At 44.2% G+C, this 18,913-nt stretch overlaps 1 protein-coding gene across 1 annotated transcript in view; it reads right to left on the reverse strand.

Annotated features, from left to right (window-relative positions):
* LOC139422917 (roundabout homolog 1-like) overlaps positions 1-18,913 on the reverse strand; it is a 208,023-nt gene that overhangs the window by 160,246 nt on the left and 28,864 nt on the right. Inside the window, exon 2 of the mRNA XM_071174387.1 lies at positions 14,548-14,634. Coding sequence (XP_071030488.1) covers positions 14,548-14,634 — 87 coding nt within the window. The remainder of the gene's footprint in view (positions 1-14,547; positions 14,635-18,913) is intronic.

Below are 18,913 nucleotides of genomic sequence, written 5' to 3' on the forward strand. Positions count from 1 at the left end.
TACTGGTGACCACGGCCCCGAGGACGCATGTCCAAAATCCTGCGGACCCTGTAGATGGGTGCGCCCTCGACAAGGATGGGGGGGGGGGGGAAAGACGAGCGGGGGCGCGAAGAACGGGCTTAATACAGGAGACATGGAAGACCGGGTGGACGCGACGAAGGTATCGCGGAAGAAGAAGTCGAACTGCGACAGGATTAATGACCCGAGAAATACGGAACGGACCAATGAACCGCGGGGTCAACTTGCGAGAAGCCGTCTTAAGGGGAAGGTTCTGAGTGGAGAGCCAAACTCTCTGACCGCGACAATATCTAGGACTCTTAGTTCTACGCTTATTAGCAGCCCTCACAGTCTGCGCCCTATAACGGCAAAGTGCAGACCTGACCCTCTTCCAGGTGCGCTCGCAACGTTGGACAAAAGCCTGAGCGGAGGGGACGCTGGACTCGGCGAACTGAGATGAGAACAGCGGAGGCTGGTACCCGAGGCTACTCTGAAAAGGAGATAGCCCGGTCGCAGACGAAGGAAGCGAGTTGTGGGCGTATTCTGCCCAGGGGAGCTGTTCTGACCAAGACGCAGGGTTGCGAAAAGAAAGACTGCGTAAGATGCGACCAATAGTCTGATTGGCCCGTTCTGCTTGACCGTTAGACTGGGGGTGAAAGCCGGAAGAGAGACTGACGGAAGCCCCAATCAAACGGCAAAACTCCCTCCAAAATTGAGACGTGAATTGCGGACCTCTGTCCGAAACGACGTCTGACGGAAGGCCATGAATTCTGAAAACATTCTCGATGATGATTTGTGCCGTCTCTTTAGCAGAAGGAAGCTTAGCAAGGGGAATGAAATGAGCCGCCTTAGAGAACCTATCGACAACCGTAAGAATAACAGTCTTCCCCGCTGACGAAGGCAGTCCGGTGACAAAATCTAAGGCGATGTGAGACCACGGTCGAGAGGGGATAGGAAGCGGCCTGAGACGGCCGGCAGGAGGAGAGTTACCGGACTTAGTCTGCGCGCAGACCGAACAAGCAGCCACGAAACGACGCGTGTCATGCTCCCGGGTGGGCCACCAAAAACGCTGGCGAATGGAAGCAAGCGTACCCCGAACGCCAGGGTGGCCGGCTAACTTGGCAGAGTGAGCCCACTGAAGAACGGCCAGACGAGTAGGAACGGGAACGAAAAGAAGGTTCCTAGGACAAGCGCGCGGCGACGGAGTGTGAGTGAGCGCTTGTTTTACCTGCCTCTCAATTCCCCAGACAGTCAACCCGACAACACGCCCCTCAGGGAGAATCCCCTCGGGGTCAGTGGAGGCTACTGAAGAACTGAAGAGACGAGACAAAGCATCAGGCTTGGTGTTCTTAGAGCCCGGACGATAAGAAATCACGAACTCGAAACGAGCGAAAAACAGCGCCCAACGCGCCTGACGCGCATTAAGTCGTTTGGCAGAACGGATGTACTCAAGGTTCCTATGGTCAGTCCAAACGACAAAAGGAACGGTCGCCCCCTCCAACCACTGTCGCCATTCGCCTAGGGCTAACCGGATGGCGAGCAGTTCGCGGTTACCTACATCATAGTTACGTTCCGACGGCGACAGGCGATGAGAAAAATACGCGCATGGGTGGACCTTGTCGTCAGAGAGGGAGCGCTGAGAAAGAATGGCTCCCACGCCCACCTCTGACGCGTCAACCTCGACAACGAACTGTCTAGAGACGTCAGGTGTAACAAGGATAGGAGCGGATGTAAAACGATTCTTGAGGAGATCAAAAGCTCCCTGGGCGGAAACGGACCACTTAAAGCACGTCTTGACAGAAGTAAGGGCTGTGAGAGGAGCGGCCACCTGACCGAAATTACGGATGAAACGACGATAGAAGTTCGCGAAGCCGAGAAAGCGCTGCAGCTCGACGCGTGACTTAGGGACGGGCCAATCAATGACAGCTTGGACTTTAGCGGGATCCATCTTAATGCCTTCAGCGGAAATAACAGAACCGAGAAATGTGACGGAGGAGGCATGAAAAGTGCACTTCTCAGCCTTCACAAAAAGACAATTCTCTAAAAGGCGCTGGAGGACACGTCGAACGTGCTGAACATGAATCTGGAGTGACGGTGAAAAAATCAGGATATCGTCAAGGTAAACGAAAACAAAGATGTTCAGCATGTCTCTCAGGACATCATTGACTAATGCCTGAAAGACAGCTGGAGCGTTAGCGAGGCCGAAAGGAAGAACCCGGTATTCAAAGTGCCCTAACGGAGTGTTAAACGCCGTCTTCCACTCGTCCCCCTCCCTGATGCGCACGAGATGGTAAGCGTTACGAAGGTCCAACTTAGTGAAAAACCTGGCTCCCTGCAGGATCTCGAAGGCTGAAGACATAAGAGGAAGCGGATAACGATTCTTAACTGTTATGTCATTCAGCCCTCGATAATCTATGCAGGGGCGCAGAGACCCGTCCTTCTTCTTGACAAAAAAAACCCCCGCTCCGGCGGGAGAGGAGGAGGGGACTATGGTACCGGCGTCAAGAGCTACAGACAAATAATCCTCGAGAGCCTTACGTTCGGGAGCCGACAGAGAGTATAGTCTACCCCGGGGGGGAGTGGTTCCCGGAAGGAGATCAATACTACAATCATACGACCGGTGTGGAGGAAGAGAGGTGGCCCTGGACCGACTGAACACCGTGCGCAGATCGTGATATTCCTCCGGCACCCCTGTCAAATCACCAGGCTCCTCCTGTGAAGAAGAGACAGAGGAAACAGGAGGGATAGCAGACATTAAACATTTCACATGACAAGAGACGTTCCAGGAGAGGATAGAATTACTAGACCAATTAATGGAAGGATTATGACAAACTAGCCAGGGATGGCCCAAAACAACAGGTGTAAAAGGTGAACGAAAAATCAAAAAAGAAATGGTTTCGCTATGATTACCAGAAACAGTGAGGGTTAAAGGTAGCGTCTCACGCTGAATCCTGGGGAGAGGACTACCATCCAGGGCGAACAAGGCCGTGGACTCCCTTAACTGTCTGAGAGGAATGTCATGTTCCCGAGCCCAGGTCTCGTCCATAAAACAGCCCTCCGCCCCAGAGTCTATTAAGGCACTGCAGGAAGCTGACGAACCGGTCCAGCGTAGATGGACCGACAAGGTAGTGCAGGATCTTGAAGGAGAGACAGGAGTAGTAGCGCTCACCAGTAGCCCTCCGCTTACTGATGAGCTCTGGCTTTTACTGGACATGAAGTGACAAAATGACCAGCAGAACCGCAATAGAGACAGAGGCGGTTGGTGACTCTCCGTTCCCTCTCCTTAGTCGAGATGCGGATACCTCCCAGCTGCATAGGCTCAGCTCCCGAGCCGGCAGAGGAAGATGGTAGTGATGCGGAGAGGGGGGCAACGGAGAACGCGAGCTCCTTTCCACGAGCTCGGTGACGCAGATCAACCCGTCGCTCAATGCGAATAGCGAGTTCAATCAGGGAATCCACGCTGGAAGGGACCTCCCGGGAGAGAATCTCATCCTTTACCTCTGCGCGGAGACCCTCCAGAAAACGAGCGAGCAAAGCCGGCTCGTTCCAGCCACTGGAGGCAGCAAGAGTGCGAAACTCAATAGAGTAGTCTGTTATGGATCGATTACCTTGACATAGGGAAGACAGGGCCCTGGAAGCCTCCTCCCCAAAAACAGATCGATCAAAAACCCGTATCATCTCCTCCTTAAAGTCCTGATACTGGTTAGTACACTCAGCCCTTGCCTCCCAGATTGCCGTGCCCCACTCACGAGCCCGTCCAATAAGGAGAGATATGACGTAGGCGACACGAGCAGTGCTCCTGGAGTAAGTGTTGGGCTGGAGAGAAAACACAATATCACACTGGGTGAGGAACGAGCGGCATTCAGTGGGCTCCCCAGAGTAACACGGCGGGTTATTGATTCTGGGCTCCGGAGATTCGAAAGCCCTGGAAGTGGCCGGTGGATCGAGGCGGAGATGGTGAACCTGTTCTGTGAGGTTGGAGACTTGGGTGGCCAGGGTCTCAACGGCATGTCGAGCAGCAGACACTTCCTGCTCGTGTCTGCCTAGCATCGCTCCCTGGATCCCGACGGCTGAGTGGAGAGGATCCGAAGTCGCTGGGTCCATTCTTGGTCGGATTCTTCTGTTATGGTGAGTGAATGAGGACCCAAAAGCGAACTAACTTAAACAGAGCTTCTTTAATAACCAAACATAGGTAGGCTCAGATAGACCGGCAGATTCCGACAGGACAGGACAAGGTTACAGCAGACATGACGATAGTCTGGCTCAGGCATGAAACACAAACAAGAATCCGACAAGGACAGGAACAGAAACAGAGAGAGATATAGGGACCTAATCAGAGGGAAAAAGGGAACAGGTGGGAAACGGGGTGAATGGGTAGTTAGAGGAGACAAGGAACAGCTGGGAGAAAGCGGGGGAGAAAAGGTAACCTAACAACGACCAGCAGAGGGAGACAGGGTGAAGGGAAAGGACAGAGACAAGACACAACATGACATGTTTATTATACTAAACTTTAAACTATACTTATACATACTAATTTGCTTTCTGGATTGTAAACATTGAGCTCATCATACAGTATATCCAATGTCGATTTATCCAGACTAGAGTTTCTAAAATCATATACTGACTCTGTTGGTCTTCAGTACATTTCTGACCTGAATGTAAAGAAAGTACTTCTTAACATTGCTACCAGAAGATACACTATATAGAGAGTACCAGTCAAAAGTTTGGACACACCTACTCATTCAAGGGTTCTTCTTGATTTTTAATATTTTCTACATTATAGAATAATAGTAAAGACATCAAAACTATGAAATAACACACATGGAATAATGTAGTAACCAAAAAAGTGTTAAACAAATCTAAATCTATTTTAGATCTTAGATTCTTCAAAGTAGCCACCCTTTGCCTTGATGACAGCTTTGCACACTCTTGGCATTCTCTCAACCAGCTTCATGAGGAATGCTTTTCAAACAGTCTTGAAGGAGTTCCCACATATACTGAGCTCTTGTTCACTCTGCCGTCCAACTCATCCCAAACCATCTCAATTGAGTTCAAGTCTGACGCAGCACTTCATCAATCTCCCTAATGACCTACGATTAAGATTATCCTACCAAGGGGACATCAAAACCTGTAACATCTTATGTTTCACTGAGATGTGGCTGAATGACAATACGGACAATTTAGAGCTAGCGGGATTTTCCATGCACACGCAGTACAGAGAAGCTACCTCTGGTAAGATGAGGGGTGGGGGTGTGTGTCTATTTGTCAATAACAGTTGGTGCGCAATGTCTAATATTAAAGAAGTCTCGAGGTATCGCTCGCCTGAGGTAGAGTACCTTATGATAAGACGTAGACCACACTATCTACCAAGAGAGTGCTCATCTATATTATTCATAGCAGTCTATTTACCACCACAGAATGAAGCTGGCACTAAGACCGCTCTCAACGAACTCTATAAGGCCATAAGCAAAGAAGAAAATGCTCACCCAGAAGCGGCGCACCTAGTGGCCGGGGACTTTAATGCAGGCCAACTTAAATCAGTTTTACCAAATTTTCACCAGCATGTCACATGTGCAACCAGAGAAAAAAAAGCATAGACCACCTTTACTCCACACACAGAGATGCATACAAAGCTCTCCCCCGCCCTCCATTTGGCAAATTTGATCATAATTCTATCCTCCTGATTCCTGCTTACAAGCAAAAACTAAAGCAGGAAGTACCAGTGACTCGCTCATTACAGAAGTGTTCAGATGATGCGGCTGCTACACAACAGGATTGTTTTGCTAGCATAGACTGGAATATGTTCTGGAATTCATCCAAAGGCATTGAGGAGTACACCACCTCAGTCATCGGCATCATCAATAAGTGCATCAACGTTGTCCCCCCAGTGACTGTACATACATATCCCAACCAGAAGCCATGGAATACAGGCAATATCCGCATTGAGCTTAAGGCTAGAGCTGCCGCTTTCAAGGAGCGGGAGACTAATCCGGATGCTAATAAGAAATCCCGCTATGACCTCAGACAAACCATCAAATAAGCAAAGTGTCAATACAGGATTAAGATTGAATCCCACTACACCAGCTCTGACGCTCATCGGATGTGGCAGGGCTTGAAAACTATTACGGACTACAAAGGGAAATACATAGGCTAGCTTCCCAGTGACGCGAGCCTACAAAACGAGCTAAATATCTTTTATGCTCGCTTCGAGGCATGCTACACTGAAGCATGCACGAGAGCACCAGCTGTTCTGGATGACTGTGTGATAACGCTCTCCGTAGCCGATGTGAACACAACCTTTAAACAGGTCAGCATTCACAAAGCCGCTGGGCCAGACGGATTACCTGGACGTGTACTCAAAGCATGCGCGAACCAACTGGCAAGTGTCTTAACTGACATTTTCATCCTCTCCCTGGCTGAGTCTGTAATACCTACATGTTTCAATCAGACCACCATAGTCCCTGTTCCCAAGGAAGCGAAGGTAACCTGCCTAAATGATTACCGCCCTGTGGCACTCACGTCGGTAGCCATGAAGTGCTTTGAAAGGCTGGTCATGGCTCACATCAACAACATCTTCCCAGGTACCCTAGACCCACTCCAATTCACATATCACCCCAACAGATCCACAGATGATGTGAGAATGCTGTTCATTGACTACAGCTCAGCGTTCAACATCATATTGCCTACGAAGCTCATCACTAAGCTAAGGACTCTGGGACTTAACACCTCCCTCTGCAACTAGATCCTGGACTTCCTGATGGGTCGCCCCCAGGTGGTAAGAGTAGGCAACAACACATCTGCCACGCTGATCCTTAATAATTTGGCCTCTAAGGGGTTTGTGCTTAGTCCCCTCCTGTACTACCTGTACACAAATGACTGTGTGGTCAAACACGACTCCAACACCATCATTAAGTTTGCTGACGACACAAAAGTGATAGGCCTGATCACAGACAACAATGAGACGGCCTATAGGGAGGAGGTCGGAGAACTGGCAGTGTGGTGCCAGGACAACAACCTCTCTTTCAATGTGAGCAAGACAAAGGAGCTGATTGTGGACTACAGGAAAAGGTGGGCCGAACAGGCCCCCATTAACACCGAAGGGGCTGTAGTGGAGGAGGTCAAGAGTTTCAAATTCCTTGGTGTCCACATCACCAACGAACTATCATGGTCCAAACATACCAAGACAGTCGTGAAGAGGGCACAACAAAACCTTTCCCCACTCAGAAGGCTGAAAAGATTTGGCAGATTCTCAAAAGGTTCCACAGCTGCACCTTCGAGAGCATCCTGACCTGTTGCAACACCACCTGGTATGGCAACTGCTCCGAATCTGACCGTTAGGCGCTACAGAGGGTAGTGCGAACGGCCCAGTACATCACTGGGGCCAAGCTCCCTGCCAACCAGGACATATACAATAGGCGGTGTCAGAGGAAAGCTCATAAAATTGTCAGACTCCAGTCACCCAAGTTATAGACTGATTTCTCTGCTACCGAACGGCAAGCGGTACCGGAGCGGAACCTTTTGGTCTAGGACCAAAAGGCTCCTCAACAGCTTCTAGCCCCAAGCCATAAGACTGCTGAACAATTAATAAAATCACGAACGGACAATTTACATTGACACCCCCCCCCCCCCCCCGCCTCCGTTTTGTACACTGCTGCTACTCACTGTTTATTGTCTATGCATAGTCACTTAACCCCTACCTACATGTACAAATTACCACAACCAACTTGTAGCCTCGCACTCTGATCGGTACCGGTGCCCACTGTATATAGCCTCGTCTTTGTTGTTAAGGGCTTGTAAGTAAGCATTTCACAGTAAAGTCTACACTTGTTGTATTCGGCGCTTCCGTGACAAATTTGATTTGATTTGACTGAACACAAACCAGATGGGATGGCGTATTGCTGTGGTAGTGATTATGGTTAAGTGTGCCTTGAATTCTAAATAAATCACAGACAGTGTGACCAGCAAACCACCCCAACACCATCACACCTCCTCCTCCATACTTCATGGTGGAAACCACACATACGGAGACCATCCGTTCACCTACTCTGCGTCTCACAAAGACACGGCGGTTCTCTGCGGCAGAGGTAACTCTGGGTCTTTGTGAGACGCAGAGTAGGTGAACGGATGGTCTCCGTATGTGTTTGGTTTCCACCACCATAGAGCTTGATGGTTTTTGCGATTGCACTTGAAGAAACTTTCAAAGTTCTTGAAATGTTCCGTATTGACTGACCTTCATGTCTTAAACCTCTTGGGGCTAGGGTGCAGAATTTTCACTTTTGGATAAATAGCGTGCCCAATTTCAACTTCCTGCTACTCGTGCCAAGAATATAAGATATACATATTATTCATAGATTTGGATAGAAAACACTCTGAAGTTTCTAAAACTGTTTGAATCATGTATGTGAGTATAACAGAACTTATGTAGCAGGCAAAACCCCGAGGACTAACCGTTCAGACTTTTTTATTTTTGAGGTCTCTGTCTGTTCAGTGAGTTCTCGTTGAAAAACAATATTTCTTAGGAACTGGTTTTCAGTTCCTACCGCTTCCACTGGATGTCACCAGTCTTTGGAATTTGGTTGAGGTTATTCCTTGTGCAATGAAGAAGTAGGCCAACTAGGAACTGGGTAACACTGTTGAGAGTTGCGCAAGATGTGAAAAGTAGCGCTGGTTTGTTTTCATTCCTGTATTGAACACAGATAGACCCGTCTACAATTTGATCAATTATTAACGTTTAAAAATACCTAAAGTTTTATTACAAAAGTAGTTTGAAATATTTTGACAAAGTTTATAGGCAACTTTTGAAATATTTTGTAGTGACGTTGCGTTTTTTGGAAGCTGTTTTTGTCTGGTTCAAATGCGCTTTATAAATGGACATTTTGGATATATATGGACGGAATTAATTGAACAAAAGGACCAATTGTGATGTTTATGGGACATATTGGAGTGCCAACAAAAGAAGCTCATCAAAGGTAATGCATGTTTTATATTTTATTTCTGCGTTTTGTGTAGCGCCTGCAGGGTTGAAATATGCTACCCCCTTTGTTTACTGCTGGTGCTATCATCAGATACAGTGCCTTGCGAAAGTATTCGGCCCCCTTGAACTTTGCGACCTTTTGCCACATTTCAGGCTTCAAACATAAAGATATAAAACTGTATTTTTTTGTGAAGAATCAACAACAAGTGGGACACAATCATGAAGTGGAATGACATTTATTGGATATTTCAAACTTTTTTAACAAATCAAAAACTGAAAAATTGGGCGTGCAAAATTATTCAGCCCCCTTAAGTTAATACTTTGTAGCGCCACCTTTTGCTGCGATTACAGCTGTAAGTCGCTTGGGGTATGTCTCTATCAGTTTTGCACATCGAGAGACTGAAATTTTTTCCCATTCCTCCTTGCAAAACAGCTCGAGCTCAGTGAGGTTGGATGGAGAGCATTTGTGAACAGCAGTTTTCAGTTCTTTCCACAGATTCTCGATTGGATTCAGGTCTGGACTTTGACTTGGCCATTCTAACACCTGGATATGTTTATTTTTGAACCATTCCATTGTAGATTTTGCTTTATGTTTTGGATCATTGTCTTGTTGGAAGACAAATCTCCGTCCCAGTCTCAGGTCTTTTGCAGACTCTATCAGGTTTTCTTCCAGAATGGTCCTGTATTTGGCTCCATCCATCTTCCCATCAATTTTAACCATCTTCCCTGTCCCTGCTGAAGAAAAGCAGGCCCAAACCATGATGCTGCCACCACCATGTTTGACAGTGGGGATGGTGTGTTCAGCTGTGTTGCTTTTACGCCAAACATAACATTTTGCATTGTTGCCAAAAAGTTCAATTTTGGTTTCATCTGACCAGAGCACCTTCTTCCACATGTTTGGTGTGTCTCCCAGGTGGCTTGTGGCAAACTTTAAACAACACTTTTTATGGATATCTTTAAGAAATGGCTTTCTTCTTGCCACTCTTCCATAAAGGCCAGATGTGTGCAATATACGACTGATTGTTGTCCTATGGACAGAGTCTCCCACCTCAGCTGTAGATCTCTGCAGTTCATCCAGAGTGATCATGGGCCTCTTGGCTGCATCTCTGATCAGTCTTCTCCTTGTATGAGCTGAAAGTTTAGAGGGACGGCCAGGTCTTGGTAGATTTGCAGTGGAGTGATACTCCTTCCATTTCAATATAATCGCTTGCACAGTGCTCCTTGGGATGTTTAAAGCTTGGGAAATCTTTTTGTATCCAAATCCGGCTTTAAACTTCTTCACAACAGTATCTCGGACCTGCCTGGTGTGTTCCTTGTTCTTCATGATGCTCTCTGCGCTTTTAACGGACCTCTGAGACTATCACAGTGCAGGTGCATTTATACGGAGACTTGATTACACACAGGTGGATTGTATTTATCATCATTAGTCATTTAGGTCAACATTGGATCAGTCAGAGATCCTCACTGAACTTCTGGAGAGAGTTTGCTGCACTGAAAGTAAAGGGGCTGAATAATTTTGCACGCCCAATTTTTCAGTTTTTGATTTGTTAAAAAAGTTTGAAATATCCAATAAATGTCGTTCCACTTCATGATTGTTTCCCACTTGTTGTTGATTCTTCACAAAAAAATACAGTTTTATATCTTTATGTTTGAAGCCTGAAATGTGGCAAAAGGTCGCAAAGTTCAAGGGGGCCGAATACTTTCGCAAGGCACTGTAATAGCTTCTTATGCTTCTTAAGCATTTTTTAAATCTGACATGTTGGCTGGATTCACAACGAGTGTAGTTTTCATTGAGTATCTTACATGTGTGATTTAATGTAAGTTTGATTTTATATTTAAAAAAAATATTTGCCTCGCTGCATTTTCCCTGTTTTTTTGCCCAAGTGGGAAGCAACTGTCCCACCTATCCGTAAGAAGTTTTAAAGTAATGCTGGACTGTTGTTTCTCTTTGTTTATTTGAGCCATAATATGGACTTGGTCTTTTACAAAATAGGGCTATCTTCTGTATACCACCCCAACCTTGTCACAACACAACTGATTTGTTAAAATGCATTAAGAAGGAAAGAAATTCCACAAATTCCACAAAATTCCACTCTCCTCATGAAGCTAGTTGTGAGAATGCCAAGAGTGTTAAAAGCTTTCATCAAGGCACAGGGAGGCTATTTGAAGAATCTCAAATCTAAAATATATTTTGATTTGTTTAACACTTTTTTGGTTATTACATGATTCTCTATGTTTTATTTCATAGTTCTGATGTCTTCACTATTATTCTATAATGAAGAAAATAGTAAAAATAAAACCCTTGCTGGTAGTGTATGTATACTATATATATATATATATATATTGTAATAACTTTAAGAGGTATTTATTGAAAATGTGATATGCAGAAATCGCTCCGCCATTTCCTGGTTGCTAAAATTGTAATAGTCCACCTAATTTCAGCTTAAGTGACAAAACAAGCAGTCATTGTGTACAGAACCGCTGTGAAATATATGTTCCACAACCAAAAATATTGTATTTTCAGCTGTTTGAAGCTGGTGTACAAAAGTGAAAGTAAAAGAAGCAAAAATTAACCTTAAGAATGTGAAGCATAGAAATAGCACATATAGAACAGATCTATCGCTTTATAGACTTGCTTTCAATGAGAATGACAGATCTATAACTAAATGTTTTTGTCAATTTGGTCTGATCACCAAAAAGTTCCATATTGCAGCTATAATATAGTAATTTATTTAAATATTCAATTTTTTGTATTTTAGAGTTATTTTAGTAACAGTAATATACAACACTAAAATTGCATTATTGGAGAAAGAAAGATTGAGACAGAGAGAGAGAAAGAAAGAGATAGACTGATAGAATGATAGAGAATATCTTAAATAAATAAACATGCCCCTTTCAAAAAATGTAGATCTAAGAACATATATAGCCCTTGGTTCACTCCAGACCTGACTGCCCTTGACCAGCACAAAAATATACTGTGGCGTACTGCATTAGCATCGAATAGCCCCCGCGATATGCAACTTTTCAGGGAAGTTAGGAACCAAAATAAACAGGCAGTTTTAAGAAAGCTAAGGCTAGTTTTTTCAAACAGAAATTTGCATCCTGTAGCACAAACTCCAAAAAGTGCTGGGACACTGTAAAGTCCATGGAGATTAAGAGCACCTCCTCCCAGATGCCCACTGCACTGAGGCTAGGAAACACGGTCACCACCGATAAATCTATGATAATTGAGAATTTCAATAAGCATTTTTCTACGGCTGGTCATGCTTTCCACCTGGCCTCCCCTACCCCGGTCAACAGCTCTGCACCCCCCACAGCAACTTGCCCAAGCCTCCTTCATTTCTCCTTCACACAAATCCAGACAGCTGATGTTCTGAAAGAGCTGCAAAATCTGTACCCCTACAAATCAGCTGGACTAGACAATCTGGACCCTCTCTTCCTAAAATTATCCACCGCAATTGTTGCAACCCCTATTACTAGCCTGTTCAACCTCTCTTTAGTATAGTCTGAGATCCCTAAAGATTGGGAAGCTGCCGCGGTCATCCCCCTCTTCAAAGGGGTTGACACTCTAGACCCAAACTGTTACAGACCTATATCTGTCCTACCCTGTCTTTCTAAAGTCAAAGACAGTACTGTGCAGCCGTCTTCATCGACCTTGTCAAGGCTTTCAACTCTGTCAATCATCGTATTCTTATCGGCAGACTCAATAGCCTTGGCTTCTCAAATGACTGCCTCGCCTGGTTCACCAATTACTTCTCAGATAGAGTTCAGTGTGTTAAATCGGAGGGTCTGTTATCCGGACTTCTGGCATCCTCTATGGGGTGCCACAAGGTTAAATTCTCAGGCCGACTCTTTTTTCTGTATATATATCAATGATGTCGCACTTGCTGCTGGTGATTCTCTGATCCACCTCTGATCCACCTCTGTTTTGTCACCAAAGCCCTATATACTAACCATCACTGCGACAAGTATGCTCTCGTTGGCTGGCCCTTGCTTCATATTTGCCGCCAAACCCACTGGCTCCAGGTCATCTATAAGTCTTTGCTAGGTAAAGCCCTGCCTTATCTCAACTCACTGGTCACCATAGCACTACCCACCTGTAGCATGCGCTCCAGCAGGTATATTTCACTTGTCACCCCCAAAGCCAACTCCTCCTTTGTCCACCTTTCCTTCCAGTTCTCTGTTGCCAATGACTGGAACGAATTGCAAAAATCACTGAAGCTGGAGACTTATATCTCCCTCACTAACTTTAAGCATCAGCTATCTGAGCAGCTTACCGATCATTGTACCTGTACATAGCCCATCTGTAAATAGCCCACCCAACTACCTCATCCCCATGTTATTCTTTTTTGCTCCTCCCAGTATCTCTACTTGCACATTCATCTTCTGCACATCTATCACAACAGTGTTTAATTGCTAAATTGAAATTATTTCGCCACTATGGCCTATTTATTGCCTTACCTCCCTAATCTTACTACATTTGCACACACTGTATATAGATTTTTCTATTTGTTATTGACTGTACGTTTGTTTGTCCCATGTGTAACTCTGTGTTGTTGTTTGTGTCGCACTGCTTTACTCTACCTTGGCCAGGTCGCAGTTGTAAATGAAAACTTGTTCTCAACTGGCCTACCTGGTTAAATAAAGGTGAAAAAAATAAATAAAGTAAAAAAAGGTGAGTGAGAGTGAGAGAGAGAGAAACAGTAAATCTCAGTAAGACAAAAATAATCGTATTCCAAAAAAAGTCAATTTGCCAGGACCACAAATACAAATTCCAGACACCATTGCCCAAAGCACACAAAAAGGATTTGTCTAAAAATACTTGAATCAGTTATATTTCTCTTTAAGGTTGTGAGGTCTGGGGTCCGCTCACCAACCAATCATTCACTGAATGGAACAAACACCAAATTGAAACTCTGCAGGCAGAATTCTGCAAAAATATACTCCATGTACAATGTAAAACACCAAATAATGCATGCAGAGCAGAATTAGGTCAATACCCGCTAATAATCAAAATCCAGAAAAGAGACGTTAAATTCTACAACCACCTAAAAGGAAGCGATTTGCAAACCTTCCATAACAAAACCATCACCTACAGAGACATTTACCTGGAGAAGAGCCCCCTAAGCAAGCTGGTCCTGGGGCTCTGTTCAAAAACACAAACAAACCCCACAGAGCACCAGGACAGCAACACAATTAGACCCAAAAATGTAATTAAAAAATTTAAATATAATTACTTGATACATTGGAAATAATTTACAAGAAAACAGAGCAAACTAGAATGCTATTTGGCACTAAACAGAAAGTACACAGTGGCAGAATACTGGACTACTGTCACTGACCCAAAATTCTGGAAATCTTATGTACAGACTCAGTGAACATAGCCTTGCTATTGAGAAAGGCTGCCGAAGGCAAACCTGGCTCTCAAGAGAAGTCAGGCTATGTGCACTCTGCCCACAAAATGAGGTGGAAAATGAGCTGCACTTCTTCACCTCCTGACAAATGTATGACCATATTAGAGACACAAAGACAGACACAAAGACACAAAGACAGAGACACAGATATCCTTGCAGTACCTGTATAGCCCAGAGAGTTGTCATCCTCATGTTCAGACGAGGGGGTGGGGGCAGCCTTTTCACTGGCCTTATCCTGGGTGTCTGTATCTGCAGACAAAAACACAAATAGTAGATTACACTATAAGAAACCCCCTCACTCTCTCACAGTCTAACACGTTATTGGCATAGCAGAGATCATTCCCCAGAATCTACCCTGCTTCCCTCCACAACATTAGCTTAAAACTGAGGTAGAAAATGAACCTGCAAAAGAGTTACAGGCATACAGTAACTGAGCCTGAAGTCCATAGAAATATGCGATAGAAAGAGGGAAAGTGAAATATAAAACATAAGCTTTCATATCAGACATCTCAGTGCAATCTCACATCACTGGGCACACACAATGTTGGAGGACTTGATATCCTGTCTCTCCTAAAATACACAGCAGTAAAGTCATCCTGCTGAGGTTTCAACAGAACAAGGCATGCCTGACAGCAATCTCATTTTTACAATTCAATCCTCAGTGTATAGTATTGAATCATATTTTATTTGAGAGAAGCCAGAGGATTCGTTCATTCTAAAATACAGAGCTTGAGCTTGGGCAAAAGCTCACCGGAGCTGAATACCAGCACCTCAAATGTTCTATTGCTTGAGCGCCTGTTTCTCATATAGAATATTAGCTTACAAGTATTGTGGAGCTCCTGCACCTAAATATAAGCAGTACTGGTACCCCAAATGAGCACTGATATTCCAAGTAAAAATAAATAGTCATATCCAGTTAATAAACTGTGATTATTTTCACAGCATTATTTCGTAATAGTCGTGGCAGTTCTAATTGTAATGGTTATAATGCTATAGTATTGTAATGTGCCATTCTTGGATTCCTTTATGTTTTGTCTTCTGACAGTACTTTCTGACAGGTGGTCTGTATTTCCAGGAAATACTGCGCTGACTCAGTGGATAAACTAAAGTGTACTGAAGGAGTATGTTGATCCAAAAATAGGAGCCAAGTTCCTCTATTTCCCTTAATGTTTATCTTGGGTCATTAGATGCATACTGTCACAAAGACAAAGGAAGAATTTACACATTTTTCAGGAATGCATCCAGTGAGTAGCATGGAAATTACCTGACCAAACTGAGCAGAATGGTGAAGATTGACGGCATGCCATATGACTAGCACAACACAATGTCTTATTATGTGGGCAATTTCCCCCACAACATTCAATTATACATTTTTTTAATGGGCTGTTGTTCTTGGGCAATATCCATGACTTAGAAATGGCTGAGAGCTCCAATAGCCGACCAGGATATAGACCTCAATGAAATCCAGCCTAGAGTCAGTCTTCTGCACCGTACCATTAGTCTTTATCTCCTTCTGGCCGTTACTGTGTGCCAGTAGGAAAACACTGAAAGTAAATCCAAAATATGGTCAAGAGAGGACATAAGTTACCCTTCAATACCTCATCACTTTTATTTGACCATTATTTTACCAGATAAGTGTATTGAGGACACCTTCTCATTCAATCGAAAAGGTTGTCCTTTTCAAACAATGACTAATCAGTTCTGGATGAGAATGTAGGTGGCACCTTGCCATCTCATCACAACTCCCAGACCACCACCAAGACAGTAATCAGCTCCAAGCATTACTCATCTAACAAGACAATAGAGGGGATTTCTGTTAATATGCTCAGGTAATTATATGGTGAAGATTGAGCTGACACTAATGCCTCTCACCTGGTTCCTGATCCGGAGTTCAACTCTGACTCACACCTGAATCACGTCACAATGTCAGCACGGACCTGCTAGAGTGGTATCAGTCAATAACTGCTATCACTTATTGTAATATTAGGAAAAACAGGACTCAGGACCTCACTGCTGAGAGTTCACTCTCATATACATCTATTTCTTACAGTAGTGTTACAGTAGTGTTATCCTTGACTCGTTAGCCGAGGTGTCTGCCCAGATCTCAAGCTTAATACTGAAAGTGATTACATGTGCTGAGGTTTTTCCAACAGAAGTATGTGTGTGTAGCTTTGCAAATATACTATAACTGAGTAACTTAAGTCATTGTTATCTCTCTTTATCAGCCCTGATAACCAAGGTGTGATTGATAGCCGTTCTCTGTTCACGCAGTCCCTGCAATGTAGGACAGGTTCTCTGTGAGGTCCAGTTTGTCATATTGACCTCCCAATCAGCAAAACACCAGACAAGCTGAAACAAAAGCAATGCAGATAAAACAGAGAGGAAGGTGGGGAAAGGAAATTGCTAATATCAATTAGATCACGAATAAGGAATTTGCAAGACAATGGTGTTTTACTATACAGTATCAGTCAAAAGTTTGCACACACCTATTCATTCAAGGGGCTGTCTTTATTTTTACTAATAGTGAAGACATAAAAACTATGAATCAAAATATATTTGAAGAAGACTGTGTTCAAAATGATCACCTACAGTACCAGTCAAAAGTTTGGACACACCTACTCATTCAAGGGTTTTTCTTGATTTGTACTATTTTCTACATTATAGAATAATAGTAAAGTAATGAAAACTATGAAATTACACACATGGAATCATGAAGTAATTAAAAAAGTGTTAAACAAATATGTTTTATATTTTAGGATCTTCAAAGTAGCCACCCTTTGCCTTGATGACAGCTTTGCACACTCTTGGCATTATTTCATGCAGCTTCATGAGGAACAGTAGTCACCTGGAATGCATTTCAATTAACAGGTGTGCCTTGATAAAAGTACATTTCTGGAATTTATTTCCATCCTAATGTGTTTGAGCCAATCCGTTGTGTTGTAACAAGGTAGTGGTGGTATACAGAAGATAGCCCTATTTGGAAAAACTACTGTAGCTACTGTAAGAGACAGATTATCTGTGAATCTCGGGGGGACGACTGTGTTTTTCAGTTTGCTTTAGTGGTTGTGTTATTGCTGTGTGATGCTGCATGCAAAAAGGCTCTGATGTTCATTTGATTGAGGATGTTGACCATCGACCATACAGTTTTGATGGGAAACCACACACACACACACACACACACACACACACACACACACACACACACACACACACACACACACACACACACACACACACACACACACACACACACACACACACACACACACACACACACACACACACACACACTGCTTCTTCTGAAAATGTTACGGCAAAGACTTTATTAGCCCACAGTAGCTCAGCACGATTCTCAGGAAAATGCTGGTTCACCCACAACCATGCCACTTCCCCGGGTTTATTAGAACAAGAGGTTTACCACAAATACACACACACACACACATGCACACAAACACACACAAACACACATTAAAATGACAGAAATGCTTACATAGGCAAACATGAACTTGCATGCACGCACATCCTAATGTGTTTGAGCCAATCAGTTGTGTTGTAATAAGGTAGGGGTGGTATAAATAAGAACCCTATTTGGTAAAAGACCAAGTCCATATTAAGGCAAGAACAGCTCAAATAAGCAAAGAGAAATGACAGTCCATCATTACTTTAAGACATGAAGGTCAGTCAATACGCAACTTTGAAAGTTTCTTCAAGTGCAGTCGCAAAGACCATCAAGCGCTTTGATGAAACTGGCTCTCATAAGGACCGCCACAGGAAAGAAAGACCCAGAGTTACCTCTGCTGCAGATGATAAGTTCAATAGAGTTACCAGCCTCAGAAATTGCAGCCCAAATAAATGCTTCACAGAGTTAAAGTAAAAAGAACATCTCAACATCAACTTTTCAGAGGAGACTGCATGAATCAGGCCTTCATGGTCAAATTGCTGAAGAGAAACCACTACTAAAGGACACCAATAAGATGAAGAGACTTGCTTGGGCCAAGAAACATGAGCAATGACATTTTTGGTTCCAACCACTTGTCTTTGTGAGATGCAGAGTGGTGAACGGATGATCTCCGCATGTGTGGTTGCCACCATGAAGCATGGAGGAGGAGGTGTGATGTTGTGGGGGTGCTTTGATGGTGACACTGTTGGTGATTTATTTAGAATTCTAGGCATACTTAACCAGAGTGGCTATCACATCATTCTGGAGCGATACACCATCCCATCTGGTTTGCACTTAGTGGGACTATCATTTGTTTTTCAACAGGACAATGAACCAACACACCTCCAGGCTGTGTAAGGGCTATTTAAACAAGAAGGAGATTGATGGAGTGCTGCATCAGATGACTTGGCCTCCACAATCACTCGACCTCAACCCAATTGAGATGGTTTGGGATGAGTTGGACTGCAGAGTGAAGGAAAAGCAGCCAACAAGTGCTCAGCATATGTGGGAACTGCTTCAAGACTGTTGGAAAAGCATTACAGTTGAAGCTGGTTGAGAGAATGCTGAGAGTGTGCAAAGCTGTCATCA

The sequence above is a fragment of the Oncorhynchus clarkii genome, chromosome 12 (genome assembly GCF_045791955.1).
Source record: "Oncorhynchus clarkii lewisi isolate Uvic-CL-2024 chromosome 12, UVic_Ocla_1.0, whole genome shotgun sequence".
Classification (NCBI taxonomy): Eukaryota; Metazoa; Chordata; class Actinopteri; order Salmoniformes; family Salmonidae; genus Oncorhynchus; species Oncorhynchus clarkii.